This window comes from Notothenia rossii (genome assembly GCF_949606895.1).
Source record: "Notothenia rossii genome assembly, chromosome: 1".
NCBI lineage: Eukaryota > Metazoa > Chordata > Actinopteri > Perciformes > Nototheniidae > Notothenia > Notothenia rossii.
The window spans coordinates 73,614,607-73,629,315 of NC_136912.1; the positions used below are offsets into that span (position 1 = coordinate 73,614,607).

At 39.5% G+C, this 14,709-nt stretch overlaps 1 protein-coding gene across 3 annotated transcripts in view; it reads left to right on the forward strand.

The window, feature by feature from the left end:
• The first annotated feature begins 3,229 nt into the window (after window positions 1–3,229).
• atp11b (ATPase phospholipid transporting 11B) overlaps window positions 3,230–14,709 on the forward strand; it is a 60,928-nt gene continuing 49,448 nt past the window's right edge. For 2 of the 3 annotated variants that reach the window (XR_013801210.1, XM_079642152.1), the window contains exons 1-3: window positions 3,230–3,382; window positions 13,104–13,220; window positions 14,349–14,438. Coding sequence is in view for 2 of the 3 variants with exons in the window: in XM_079642152.1 (XP_079498278.1) it covers window positions 3,344–3,382; window positions 13,104–13,220; window positions 14,349–14,438 (246 nt within the window). In the remaining variant the exon portion in view is untranslated. Of the gene's footprint in view, window positions 3,383–5,607; window positions 6,003–13,103; window positions 13,221–14,348; window positions 14,439–14,709 lie in introns of those variants that run through there. The other variant, XM_079642153.1, reaches the window with a different exon arrangement.

Below are 14,709 nucleotides of genomic sequence, written 5' to 3' on the forward strand. Positions count from 1 at the left end.
TTTGTCCGTGGGATAACGCCGGACTTCAAGATTACGGAGGAGCTGGCAGCAATGCGGCCGATGAAAGGGACGACGACAGGGAGCGATCTGTTCACGGAGGTAAATGCGTGCATGGACACGCTGGGACTGAAATGGGACAGACTGGCAGGTGTCACAACAGACGGTTGTCCAAATCTTACAGGTAAAAATGTTGGACTTTTGAAACGTATGCAAGATAAAGTGACTGAAATCGACGCAGATCAGAAATTGGTATTTTTGCATTGTATTATACACCAACATGTGTTGTGCAAGTCAGTGCTAAAAATTCACCATGTTATTGATGTTGTTACTAAAATAGTAAACTTCATCAGGGCACGGGCATTGAATCACAGACAGTTTGTTGCACTTTTGGAGGAGCATGAGACTGAGCATAGTGACATCGGCTACCACACAGCTGTCAGATGGCTTAGCCTGGGCAAAGTGCTAAAAAGAGTTTGGGACCTGAAAGCAGAGATTCAAGAGTTTTGTGAGAAGAAAGGCAAAGACATCCCAGAGCTCTCAGACGAGGACTGGATGGCAGATTTTGCATTTGCTGTTGATGTGACTGCACTGATGAATGAACTGAACACCAAACTGCAAGGCAAGGGCCTTTTTGTTCATGAAATGCACAGCCTGGTGAAGGCTTTCATGAGAAAGATGCAGTTTCTTTCAAGCCAACTGGAGAGCAACACTCTCACTCACATGCAAACCCTGAAAGAAGTCACACCATCAGCTGATCACCTCCGCAGGTACTCATCCATGTTAGGAGCATTGCATGGTGAGTTTTCAAGGCGATTTGAAGATCTCCGAACAATCGAGGATGAAATGCTCATGATTTCCTCTCCCTTTACCTGCAGTATGGATAATGCACCCAGTGATGGCCAGCTGGAACTCATTGACCTGCAGTCTGATGCAGTCTGATGCAGTACTGGCAGAGCGCTTTAAGTCAGGATCTCTGCTGGATTTCTACTCTTCTCTCGAGGAGGAGAACTTTCCAAACATGAGGAGACATGCTCAGAAGATGTTGGTTCTCTTTGGCTCTACCTACATATGTGAACAAACATTTTCAAAGATGAAGTTTATGAAATCCAGGTATAGATCCTCTCTCACTGATGATCATCTGTCAGCTGTGCTTCGCATCTCCACCTCAGACATTCAACCTGACTTCGATGCACTCGTTAAAGCCCAGCAGAGACTAGATTTCTCTCACTGAACAAGAAAAAAGAACTTAAAAACACCAAATGAGGTGGTTAGACTACAAATGTAGGCATGTAAAGGAACCAACTAGCAGTGAACTGGGACACTTTCTTTGGAAGCCTTTTCTCAAAATCACAGTTCAGTGATGTTCAGTGACAGTTCAATATGATGTATCTTGCTGAATGTTTGGAGCACAAAGACAATGTTGTGATGTCTTAAGAATGCTAAGAACCTTTACACAACTTTCCAACAGTATATGAAACTCAAAATGTGTTTTGTAGTGAATGCGACTGAAAATGTTCACTAATATGAGTCAGAAATGGTGAAAAACGTTCACATTTTGTTTACCATTGTTTTGGGAAATTTGATTGAATAAATTACATTTTTTGTAAGGCAACCTCACTTTTTCATTGCTCAACTATAACATATACTCTTACCAGCTTGTCAAAACAATGCTATTTACTGCTTTTTATAAAGAAATACAATTAATATTATGCAGAATTGAGTTCAGCCTTTTGGCCCGGCCCTCCACAATATTTTTTGTTTCTCATGTGGCCCCATGAAAAAAATAATTGCCCACCCCTGGTCTAGAGGCACAAACAGAACACTAACACGAGAACACAGTCAAAGACTAACAATGAACCAACAATGAGAGACAGAAAAACCAGAACTTAAATACACACAAGACTAATCACACAAACCAGACACAGGTGAGGAGGGAGGAGAAAACACAGGGGCACCAGGTGAACACAATCGGGTAATTAGGTAGGAGGGAAAACAGACAGACAGCAACAGGCAAGACAGGAGGTGAAGACTTTTCAAAATAAAACATGAAACCAAAGACAGAAAAAGACAAGACAAAACACAACACAAACAGATCGTGACAGTAATTCTATGAGATTACTTCTAGGTTATCAGGGAAGGATGTTCCCAGTCCCTGCAAAAGTTTATAGATGTGAGGTTTTTATCTTAACACCAACAACTAAACATGCACTTCCTTGCCAACCTATCACATCAAAGCCAGGCATACTGTATCCAATCCAGCTGTGAGGTGAGAGCTCCCAGATGTTGCTGCTGCAGTGCTGTTATGTAAATGAGTGAAACTCAGAGATTACCCTGACAGTCACATGGGCAGGGCTGTTGGGATCATGGCTCACACTCAAACGCAGGCAGATAGCGGATTACCCACAGGATTTGCAGAGTAAAGCTGTCTTTTTAAGATGAGTTGGGACATTTCTGCTTTGACTGGATATAGTTGAAAAAAAACACAAAATAGGCCTTGGCTATTTTATGTGAAAGATGAGTGGGATTGCAACACAAGATGTTGCAAACACTGTGTGCAGAGTCAGTGCCTTACTGCGCTGACTCATAGAGTAACCTAAAGCATTTCAATCCTGGAGATAAATGTGAGTTGGTGGTGTTTGGCTCAGTTTCACTGTTTTTGCCTGTTTAAAAAAATGCTTTAATAATGGGGTTGGGGTTCAAGTGGGGTTGAGTTGAGTCACTCAAGCATCGAGGTTGAGGTTATTAATGTTTGTTTTAATATATACAGTAGGTATGTCTCTTGGAGCGTTTTGACATAGCATATTTTATACACTTGTAGAAATGTGTTGTGTTAAATAACAACACAAGATAAATCTATTACAAAGATAGGAGACATGTAAACAAATATTTGCACCACCCCACCCAACATAGAAAGCCATAATACATTGCAACTGATATCCATCCATCTATCCATCCATCCATATTCTCCCGCTTATCCGTGGTTGGGTCGCGGGGGTAGCAGTTCCAGCAGAGAGCTCCAAACTTTCTTTTCCCTGGCCACATCAACCAGCTCTGACTGGGGGATCCCAAGGCGCTCCCAGGCCAGCGAAGAGATATAGTCCCTCCACCTGGTCCTAGGTCTACCCCTTGGTCTCTTCCCAGCTGGACGTGCCTGGAACACCTCCCTAGGGAGGCGCCCACGTGGCATCCTTACTAGGTGCCCGAACCACCTCAACTGGGTCCTTTCGACGCGAAGGAGGAGCGGTTAAACTCCGAGTCCCTCCCGGATGACTGAACTTCTCACCTTATCCCTAAGGGAGACACCAGCCACCCTGCAACTGATATCAATTAATTTATTTGCAAAATGTTCCTAAACATAATAAGGCGACTCGAAAGTGAAAAGGTCTGTACATTACACACACACAAAAATCAAGAGTAGTTTGAACTGACATGTTTCACTCCAAATCGCAAAACTCTGTTGTTGACATGTTTAACAGCAGTGCTCGTCTAATGCAATTCGTAGCTCACGGAAACATGTATAAACTTTATTTGGGTAACATTTAGCAAGCTAACCTAGCGATATAGCTGTTGCCGATGTGTCCAAAACAATGTTCTGTTGGTCTCGCTGTGATGACAGTCAGGTGTAGGTAAAGTTAGCTACCTTCCTAGTTAGGTACGGTTAATTAACTGACATTGTGTTACTAAACTAATGTTCATGTTAAAACTTAAACAACAAATCCACTGGGATATGCTTAAAGTGAACTTCTGAGTTAATTTGAAGTTTGTTACCATTTTTAACACAGACTTATTTTAATAATAAGCACAAGAGTTAAAGCTAGCTAAGTGGCTAACGATGTCAAACTTGGCAAAGTGTAACGGCTAACTAACCTTCAAGTGAAACTTAAATATTAACGTTTACTCACCATTAATACACTTATAATGGCTTATTATGTCTAAATAGAGCTAATAAAATAATGTTTAACAGCTGTTCACATATTAGTTTAAGAATATACAATTTGTTTGATTCGAACGCTATTTCAAAATTCTAATATTATTTATTGAACAATAGATTTATACCATACTAATTTAAAGTAATGCATTTGAAAACACACCCCACTTGGCACTGACGCAACTTTGAGATTCACTGCCTTATTGGGCAAATGAGAGGTTTGGAAATTATTCAAATACATTTGTGTGTTTACTTTTTCATACAGGAGGCTTGATAAAGAGAGAAAAGCACTTTACTACTGGGCAGCTGCAGATATTCTGCACCAAATATAGCTGCTGAAACACACTGATTACACACGATCATTGCCATTTGCTTTTCTTGCTATTCACTATATCACTGCAGAATCCCTTCAGTGTTTTCAATCATATACAGAATCAATCAATTTAGAAAGCACACAGTCTTGTCAAACCTTGCAGGTTATTGAGACATGCTGACGTCATCCTCCCTTGCATGGAATTATTTATTATATAAATTATTGACTGATTTGGAGGAACTGCAGCTACGCCATGGAGGAGGGAGGGGACATGAATGGATTCATCACTGGAGACAGCCAGTTACACAAGGATGAACTCACTTTAAGTGAGATGCTTTACAATAGACATTCTGGGAAAACAGGGGGACGGGACAGCCATGCTGAAAGTTTAAGGAGAAGAGTATGCATGCTTTATCCAGATAAAAATCATTTTTTGTAGTACCATTTTATTTTTTGTTCTACGTTTTTATGGTTCATCCTGAAAAGGAGCCGCACAATCAATCAGAGAAAATGAGCAAGGGAATTCATGTGAAAGGAAAAGTTTGGTTTGGGCTTGCTGCAGGAGATGAAAAACGAATTCCCTCTGGCTTAATATATCCAAAGCACATTTAGAGAGAGCAAATCCACTTTAAGTCTTCGCTCTATTGGCTTTATGTCAAATAATATTCAACAACTTGAAAAAGTGCTTAGTATGCAATATGACTCAGGGCTTTGCATTATCACTATTTGATACAGTATGATGTTTCCATTGCAGTGAACACTGCAATTCATTAGTGACACTGCAATACAGTACATATGATTAATCTTCAGGTAAATTCAGAACAGTATGAAGGAGACAAAGGTTCACTTAACATTTATACTCATGTCTGATGAGAATTTCTCATCTTCAGATGTTGTAATTACATGGCCAAACTACTTGCTTGGAGACCCACGGACAATTGTTTTTTAGAGGGCTTCATTAGCGATTACATATATCATCAATATCAGATTATATAATGAAGTTTATATACAGTAACTAGATTTGTTTTGCCCCTATACAAGACATGGCCTCGATATACCTTTATCTCAGTGCAGAAATGTTTACATAAGAAAAGCACAGATGTTAATAATTGACATTAACATGAGATTTCAACATGGCACATTATTATCGCACCTAACTAATTAATTATTTGAGATAAGTACATGTTTTTATATTACAAAACAAAATTGCAATTAAATTACCCAAACCAATTCCCAAACTAGCTAAAGGGCATTTGCCTGCCTATTTAGTTATCCAGCCTAATCTTAACCTATTATACATCATGTCGTCTATGTTTAATGAAATGATACTTGTAGTCTTTTCTCTCTGTCTTTCCTCTCATCCATTACCTGTGAGTGCAGACAGGCAGGGGGCGTAGAGAGGCCGCTAGAGAGCAGCCAGAGTCTGCAATGTGCTGAGAGCTGGCAGGGGGAACTGGTCGTGGCAGAGCAGAGATGTAGTGCAGCTCTCTGGGACTCCGTGGCCAGCCGTCTATCACTCTCACCGGGGAACATTTGTCCGACATTACCGCGGAATAGGAATTACCGGATTACCTTTTTTGCACACCTATACTGCATGAATGTGTGGCGTAATGCGGCCGAGGAGAGCTACCTTTGGGGGGAAATATTTATGTTTCGGGACGGTTTTGTTGGAGTAGCTAGTTGCTAGCGCTGGGCTAGCGACTGTGCTGTCTACTTCCTAACGTGTTTGTTAAGATGCTTCGGTGGATACGACAACAGCTGGTAAACCTGCTCTCCTACCTTTGTTTTTAAATTAGTCCTCATTAGCCCACAGCAGTGCTCGTCTAATGCAATTCGTAGCTCACGGAAACATGTATAAACTTTATTTGGGTAACATTTAGCAAGCTAACCTAGCGATATAGCTGTTGCCGATGTGTCCAAAACAATGTTCTGTTGGTCTGGCTGTGATGACAGTCAGGTGTAGGTAATGTTAGCTACCTTCCTAGTTAGCTACGGTTAATTAGCTGACATTGTGTTACTAAACTAATGTTCATGTTAAAACTTAAACAGCAAATCCACTGGGATACGCTTAAAGTGCACTTCTGAGTTAATTTGAAGTTTGTTACCATTTTTAACACAGACTTATTTTAATAATAAGCACAAGAGTTAAAGCTAGCTAAGTGGCTAACGATGTCAAACTTGGCAAAGTGTAACTGCTAACTAACCTTCAAGTGGGTTAAACTTAAATATGAACGTTTACTCACCATTAATACACTTATAATGGCTTATTATGTCTAAATTGAGCTAATAAAATAATGTTTGACAGCTGTTCACATATTAGATTCAACTCACAACCAAAAACAAATTTTAAGTTAGCGTTTCTTATATTAACTTTAACGACATATTTGGATCGGCGGTGTGTTTTAATTAACTTCATAGTGACATCTGTATGGACTGGAAAACATGAACAGTAACTTAACGATCTCGAGAGTATCATTTGTTGAGAGAGCATCCTGTATTTGCTGTCATCACCTGTTGTTTGCCTACAAACATGGCTGTGTGGTGACGCCACGCCTCGATAGGCAAAGTTACAGGTAGTGCCGATAAACTTCCGAAATGATCCAAGTGAGCCCTGCCTGATCAGGTTTAAAACAAAACGAGCAGCACAGAGTGATTTACATGTCAATAGTAGACCGGTTTAATTTCGCTGGAGGAATTAATAATATGTGTTTCAATCATGATGCAATGACATAATGAACTTTATATTGTTTTAGTATGTTTTGTCAGAATAAACATAAGATAAGAACCTGCCTTGACCTTTAATGAAAGTCGTGTGACTGTTGGTTTGGGTGTGTGAGCATGTGAGCGGGCAATGCCCATGTGAATGAATGAAATGGGATTAGTCATACATTGGTCCAACTGTTGATGTCACCACAGCCAGTGAGTTTAATCAATGTTATAGTCTGTCTGAGCTCCCATCCCTTAGTCCCTGAGTGCACCCTGTACTTAAGTCGGGTTAGTGACACTTGCTTAGCTGCAAGTTGGTACATCTTTTCTTTCCAGTAATAGAGGTTAATTTGTGTCTTTTTCGAAGAGCACCTCAGAGAGTTATAACTCCATAAAAATAGTAGCCTCCTCCTGATTTGCGATAACTCTGTTAATTTGACCCATCCCATCCCACATAATTGACCTGCCTATTTAATTAAAAGTGTAATTTAAAATGCAACCGACCGAATGAAAAAGTTTGTCAGGGGGCATTTGTCTGACCTTTATATCAGTTGAAAGGTACTGCAGGGATACTCATTCCCTCATGCTCCTTATCAGTGTCTTGCTGGTGACATGAAGCAGAAAAGAAGATGAGATGAGTCCTAATGGGCAGTATGACAGGCTTTTAATATCCCTCTTCTCCCACCAGCAGTGCTGACATCCTGCTAGTAATGCATTCATATCATATAAGACTAACTCAAATTACAGTGCAAGCAACTGTTGCAACTTAGAAGACCTTTTGACATCCTGTTCTGCAAGTATCACATAGGAACTTGTTGTGCTATTCACTATTTCCTATAAGGAGTCACTATATTATTCCTGTCCGTTGCCCAACGCAGACAAAACGTTATTTTCCTAACTTTCTTACTTTAGGTTTCCCAAAGGCATACTCTAATGTAAAGCTTGTCTTTGGCATGGCTTGCGAGTGATCAGGGAATTTGGATATTGCTTCAATGCACCAAGAGAGGAGGGCTTTCAACATAGTCATTGCTTGGTAATGCAGACCAATGTTTTCATAATGTTATTTTAGAAAAACAAAAGAAAACTAGCGGTTATAAAATGCTCACTGATGCATTTCTTATATCAGGTTTCAGTGTCTGCAAGTTGATATGAGTAAAATGATAATAAGCCTTCTGTGTGTGTGATGTAAATGTCAGTTGGTATTTGTAACATACCGTTCTATACTATGCATCTTAGCCCTTTGAGCTAACAAACTATCCAACACACTTACAGTCGTGCTCAGGATCACATTTGGACATGTTCCAGCAACCCGAATAATAAAACAATTAAAATCTGAAGTAGAAAAACATTTGAATATTTACTGGCCCATGCCACCTTTGATACAATTGTTTAGTTCCATATCATCTGTAGCTCTTAAGGCCATCCATGTCGTGCCACATGTTGTTAGATATCTTTCTGTCATGCCTGTGGTCGTGTTGTTTGCTCTCGTCATAAGTAATATGGTCAAAAGCAGCACCTCACCGCATCTGACTGCAAACATCCCTCTAGCTCTTCCTCCTTGTGCTGCGGCTATTTATGCGACTTCCTCTCTCCCTCTTTACATCTCTGATTAGGCTTTTGATTAAAGGCCTCTTAATCTACGATACAGCTCAATGCTCTGCCGTGGTTCTGAAGTATTAGGCTTTGCAATGCAAGAATTCCCAAAAGGCTTTATGCAAGGTGTAATTACCTGTCTGCCTTCAAATTGATGGGGGCACGAGAGTCAGGGATAAAAATAAAGTCTGCTTTCTGATTTTAAGAGTGTTTACTAGAAAGCCACACTGAAATGATTGCTGTATTTTCAGTATTATTTATTCTTATATATATTGTCATTGCCATTGTCATTACAATAAACATTTTGTGTAAGTTTATAGCAAATTAGGACACTTAAACTTCTAAAGTTTAGTTGGAAAAGGTCTGATATACCTTTTTATTTAACTTCTTACTGGTAATAAATATAAGCCTGGTTGCAAAGTCTGTAAGCTTTAAAATCAATGTCTAACTTGTTATATCCATATTCACTGTGTTTTGATTAGTATAAATATTTGGGGGAATCAAAAATGGCTTGTACTTGGGTTCACCTCATTGCTTGTACTTAATAAAACGGATAGGTTAAGTGTCCCAAATGAGTGCCAGTCATACCTATCCATCAGCCAGGTATGACCTCAGCTCTATGCAGTTTTCAGACATTTCTACTCGATCATTTCCACCTAGAGACGTTGTACCAAAGTACTGAATCTAGCACTCTAGAGTTCATGTTAGGTCTCTGGCTCATCATCACTGCTGCTCATTGAACATTTGATGCCAGATGGTGTTCAAGATCATCTGAAAGTTTAACTAACATACATATATGTACATCCTCTGTTGATGATATACATATTCATATACATATTATCAACAGAGGCAAACACAAAAGTAATAGCCTGCTTTGAATTTAATGAAAATATAATGACCATATTGGGATCAGGTTGCCGTAGTGCATCGGAGGTTTCTAGGTTTCAAGGCTTTTATTGAGGCTGTGTGTGCATAGCTACAGTGTAGTTATGACAATGACAATCTTAGGTCACAGGCTCCTCCAACAGGGCAACAGAATGACGTGTATATATTGTAGATATCTGAATCTAGTGAATGGATGCGGTTTTGGCTGTATAGTGAGTCATGTTGTTGTTTTCTGAGATAAATGATAGCATGCATGTCTTGGGAATGAGCAATATGCTCAATCGATTGTCTCTATGTTTTCCCCATTTTAAATTCCTATGTTTTGGTGATTTCAATGCCTCTTCAAGGAAAACATTGTAGTTTACCTGTAAAAGTTAAATGCAGTTTGGCAAAACGCACTGCTAAATAAAGTGTCTTGTCCGTCAGCTCAATGGCTAGTGAATGTTCAACTAGCCAATCAATAGATTATCATTATATTTTCATCTGCTGAGTGGTGCAAATATACTATCGATTAGCATATTACAACAGCATCTGGCTTTCATTATATACAGGCAATTTGAGACCTTTTTGCCAAATGAACCGATTAATTGTGAAGCATTATTGTATTTGATATATGCAGCCTGAGGAACATGTTGTATGGTTGTTGTGACAGAAAGATTGGCTCTGGACTAATTAGAGTGTGTTATGGTATATGTATGGTCACACCAGGACACAAGACACTGCATATCATTTACTGTCAGGCTGTTTGAGATCTTTCATCGCAAATTTGAAAAAAGAAGCTGCATTAGATGTTAGCCTTCGATCATGCATATATCTTTGTTGGTGGTGGTGATAGAGAACAGAAGAAAAGTAGCAAAGGCGAAGCTAGTCAATGGAAACAATTTGTCATCTTAACCAATTCTTGTCTTGTTCTATAGATCTATAAACTTCAATTACCATTGATGTAATCCATCCTCAGTATGTGCACTTGCAAGTTCAACAAGATGAACCAAAAACTCAAGCTAATCGTTGTTTTCACAATAATAACTTTATTATGCATTGCAGTGTGTTCAAAACCTTTGGAAGAGGTGCTTCCCTTCATTTCACAAGGCCATATCTTTGTTACAGTTACACCTGGCTGTTAGGTATTTACTCAGCCAGCAGTAAAGATAACCAAAGCTATTGTGTGCAAAGATATTAAAGATTAAGCAACACGACTGATGATTGATTTATGTGGTGTTGTGCTAATCTCCGACTACTGAGACTGTCTGAAAACCTGGGAGGAGAGTACGAAAAAACGCCCTCCTACAACCACTATCTAGGTCCTTGCTGTAGTCATGTCAAAGTTGTGTTGACTCACTGGTTTACTGTCCTAAAGTGCACAATTATCATAATCGCTCTCCTTGTTGATCAATGTCAGTGACTCAACAGTTACTGTGTGAGATGTAGCCATTTATGGCTTACAAAGCTCACTTCCGGTCAGTGTCGGAATTACTGTGTCATATGCTGTAGGTTGGTTTACTATTCCGTGACACGGTTAAGTGTAAACTAAGAAACATCAGAGATTGCTTATTCCACTCAAAATGTGTTAAATCCATGTTAGTGGGCAGCTTTTTTTCTGACAGGTGTGGCCTTTCAAGGTGCATATTAAACAGCAATTATATATGCAGTTTTAACACAATGTCACAACAACTGAAGCCGGAAAAAAAAGACGTTTTATTTTTAGTTCAATGTGACCACCTCATGGGAAATGCCTAGCAGCCGGTGTTAACAAACAGTGGTATGATTTGGTAGATTTCTATTTCCCCAGCAGTGAAGTCAAGTTTTAGGGAAGCTCTAAAACTATGATTACAGTACTTTGTGGGCACCTTCATTGTGAGTCTGGATGTTCCTTTAAATGTTTTTAATAGTCGCACTGAGAAGGTTACAAAAGGCTTATCATCTCCTAAAAATCTGAGGTTTTGTTATTCACAGTGAGTTAAATGTCACTACACTTGTTACAGTGAGGTTTAAGTATATATGTGGTTTTACTTTGATGATGCACTGGAGGTGTGCATGTCACAAACAACAACACAAGCCAAAAGCAGCTCTTCCTCTTGAAGCTCAGTGACTGTTTCTGTATATACCGTTTTTCAATATTTAAAACTGATACACTGACCCAGTGAATTTATAAAATAATAAACAATATGAAACCAGCAGCAGATGGAGAGCTTGATAGAGTGAAGCAGAAAGTCAGTAATAGTTAACATGTGTCCCCGAACAGAGGTGATCTGTGTAGGAGTGTGTGACGTGTGTGTGTCGTGGCCGGATGCATTCGTGTGTGTGTGTGTGTGTGTGTGTGTGTGTGTGTGTGTGTGTGTGTGTGTGTGTGTGTGTGTGTGTGTGTGTGTGTGTGTGTGTGTGTGTGTGTGTGTGTGTGTGTGTGTGTGTGTGTGTGTGTGTGTGTGTGTGTGTGTGTGTGTGTGTGTGTGTGTGTGTGTGTGTGTGTGTGTGTGTGTGTGTGTGTGTGTGTGTGTGTGTGTGTGTGTGTGTGTGTGTGTGTGTGTGTGTGTGTGTGTGTGTGTGTGTGTGAACTACGTCATCGAGCAGTTTGCAAGTTATTGTGAGCTTTAACCTTCTTAGAATAGCGTTCGGGTCGAGTATGTGACACAGGACAATACCAGGAAATGATATAAGAACAGACAAGGAAATTGCATGTCATTGTGTTGCTCTGCAGAATATAAATGTAAACACATTTTTATCAATGATTTTATTGATTTAAAAATGATGGACTTACATTGGCTAATAAAATAGTCTACTACGTAGCAATGGTTAGAACGGCAACCATAACAATAGATGTTTTTAAGAGGATCAATTAACTTTATGTCAAGATTAGAATGATTCCAGCTCTAATTGCTCTGTAACTGAACATTGAGTAGGCTATGTTCTCGCCTTAGCAGGAATTCTGTACATTTCTGCAACACTGGTTGATGTTTTCTGCCCAGTAACTCTGAATCCTCTTGACATTTGTTTTTAATTAACTTAAACACTCCCATAGCCCACACCGTGTTCTGTTCAGTTTTCACTTCATGGCTGTCTTCTTCAATTTAGCTGATTTCCCTGTCCTCCAGCTTTTTGTCACTTTTAACCTCTGTTGCCTTTGCTCCCTTCTTGGTCTTGTCCTTCTACTTTCTTTTCTTTACTGGGGACCGTTCAGCCACCATGAATCCAAAATGCATGCACCTTTCAATCTAGAATAACGACAGAGGTCAAACGTTTTCTGTAAGTTTTCACAAGGTTTTCACACACTGTTGCTGGTATTTTGGCCCATTCCTCCAGGCAATTTTTGTCTACTAATTTTTTCAATTACCAAAAACAAACTTGCTGGTCAAGCATTTTTTGCCACCCTAATAATAATAATACTACATGAGACTTGTATAGCGCTTTTCAGGAAACTCAAAGACCCTAAACATATTATCTGGCTGCTCACTAATGTGCATTAGGAAAAGAAACCTAGAGAAACATGCAGTATTATTGGCACCTTTTCATTTTAGCTTGAATATGATTTCATTGATTATCACTGTATTTGTAGTCGTTTCTGTCAATAAACGTACTAAGAGTTGTAAGTAACCAGCTTTCCCTCCTTTTCCCCATATTTTCCCTTTGTTCCTCTTTCCTGCCTCTTCCCTCTTTCTTCTCATGTGTCCTCCCGTCCCTCAGGGCTTTGACCCCCCCCATCAAAGTGACACCAGGACGATTTATGTAGCAAACCGCTTCCCCGAGCATGGCCACTACATACCGCAACGCTTTGCGGACAACAGAATCATCTCCTCCAAGGTACCTAATGTTGTTCGAGCCACTATTTTTTGTATTTTTGTGTTTTCCACATGTTGTTATCACACTACAGGATATTATGTTAGACCGTCAATGATATTAAAGGTGGGGTAGGTAAGTTTGAGAAACCGGCTCGAGATACACTTTTTGTTATATTCCATGGAATGCTCTTAAAATCCCAATAGCAATGAATATCTGAAGTGCTTTGACAAAGAAACCATAACAAAATTTCATCTGTGGAAGCCGTAGTACTGTAAAAAGCACAACCAATCATTTCAGCCGGCCCGGCTAAAATAACTGGATGGCCTACCTGCCTGTCAGCCTTCCATCTGTGCACAAACTGATCTCGTGCCTTCATTGGTCATGTGCGTGTTCGTGTGTGTTGGAGGAGGGGCTCTGTAAGGAAGTGGCAGATTTTTTCCGGCTGTCTTTTCAAATTCTAGCGCACTCAAGCTGGTTTCTCCAAAATTACCTACCCCACCTTTAACGTACAATTGTCTACATAATAAAAGAAGGTAAGGATGTTGTTCTTGAAAATGTCTTAACTTCTTGAGATTTTGTCTTTATTTTCAAATTCTGTCATAACATCAACATGTTAGGATTTTTCATTTTAAGCCAAGAGTGCAAATTACATAAGTGATTGAACCACTGTTCACTTATTTATGAGGGTACTGTTTTCTTTTATTAAGAAACATCAACTATGACATGTTGCATGCTTGAGCAGTGACAGCAACAATGTGTGAAATAAAAGTCCTCGTCCCGTACATACACTGCTTTCTGGCATGTTGACAAGTGTTAAAAAAAAGTATCCGGTGCTCTGGAGTGGTGGGAGAGAGATAAGAAGTGGAGCATGATTTATCGATAAGAGGATCAACTTTGATAAAAAATAAACGTTTGTATTTGTGAGGGGATTAGGAGTTCAGATGAAAGATGAACAATATATTATATTCATAAATGGAGTAGACTAGTTGTATCTGCCTTGTGTATTTTTTTGTATATATTTAACTTGTTACTTAGCTCTTTGCATTCAAGAAGGCGGAACAAGAGTCTCAAATATATCTTTTTGAAACCCACAGATACCCTGCCTAAATAGCATTTTTACTCAAAGTTGTTTTTTTCTTTCTCTTTCAGTACACAGTTTGGAATTTCATCCCTAAGAATCTGTTCGAGCAGTTCAGAAGGATAGCCAACTTCTATTTTCTCATTATCTTCCTTGTACAGGTAATAACACTCACAAACACACCCATAACTCTTTTTTTACAGGTACACGTACTCCCCTCAGATGGTGACAAGTCAAGTGCGACCTTAGTTTCCCTGCCCTGAATTACAAATGTGTGTTTGTCTGTTTGCACACGAGTAAGCTATTGACTCATAGACTACTAAGGACAAGTAGCAGGACAGGTCTGCCTCCTAATTAAAACATTACACCAACACATTAAGTAATATGTGTGTCTTCTTTACATCTACCCGAGGCGTTAGGCCTTCACTCTGC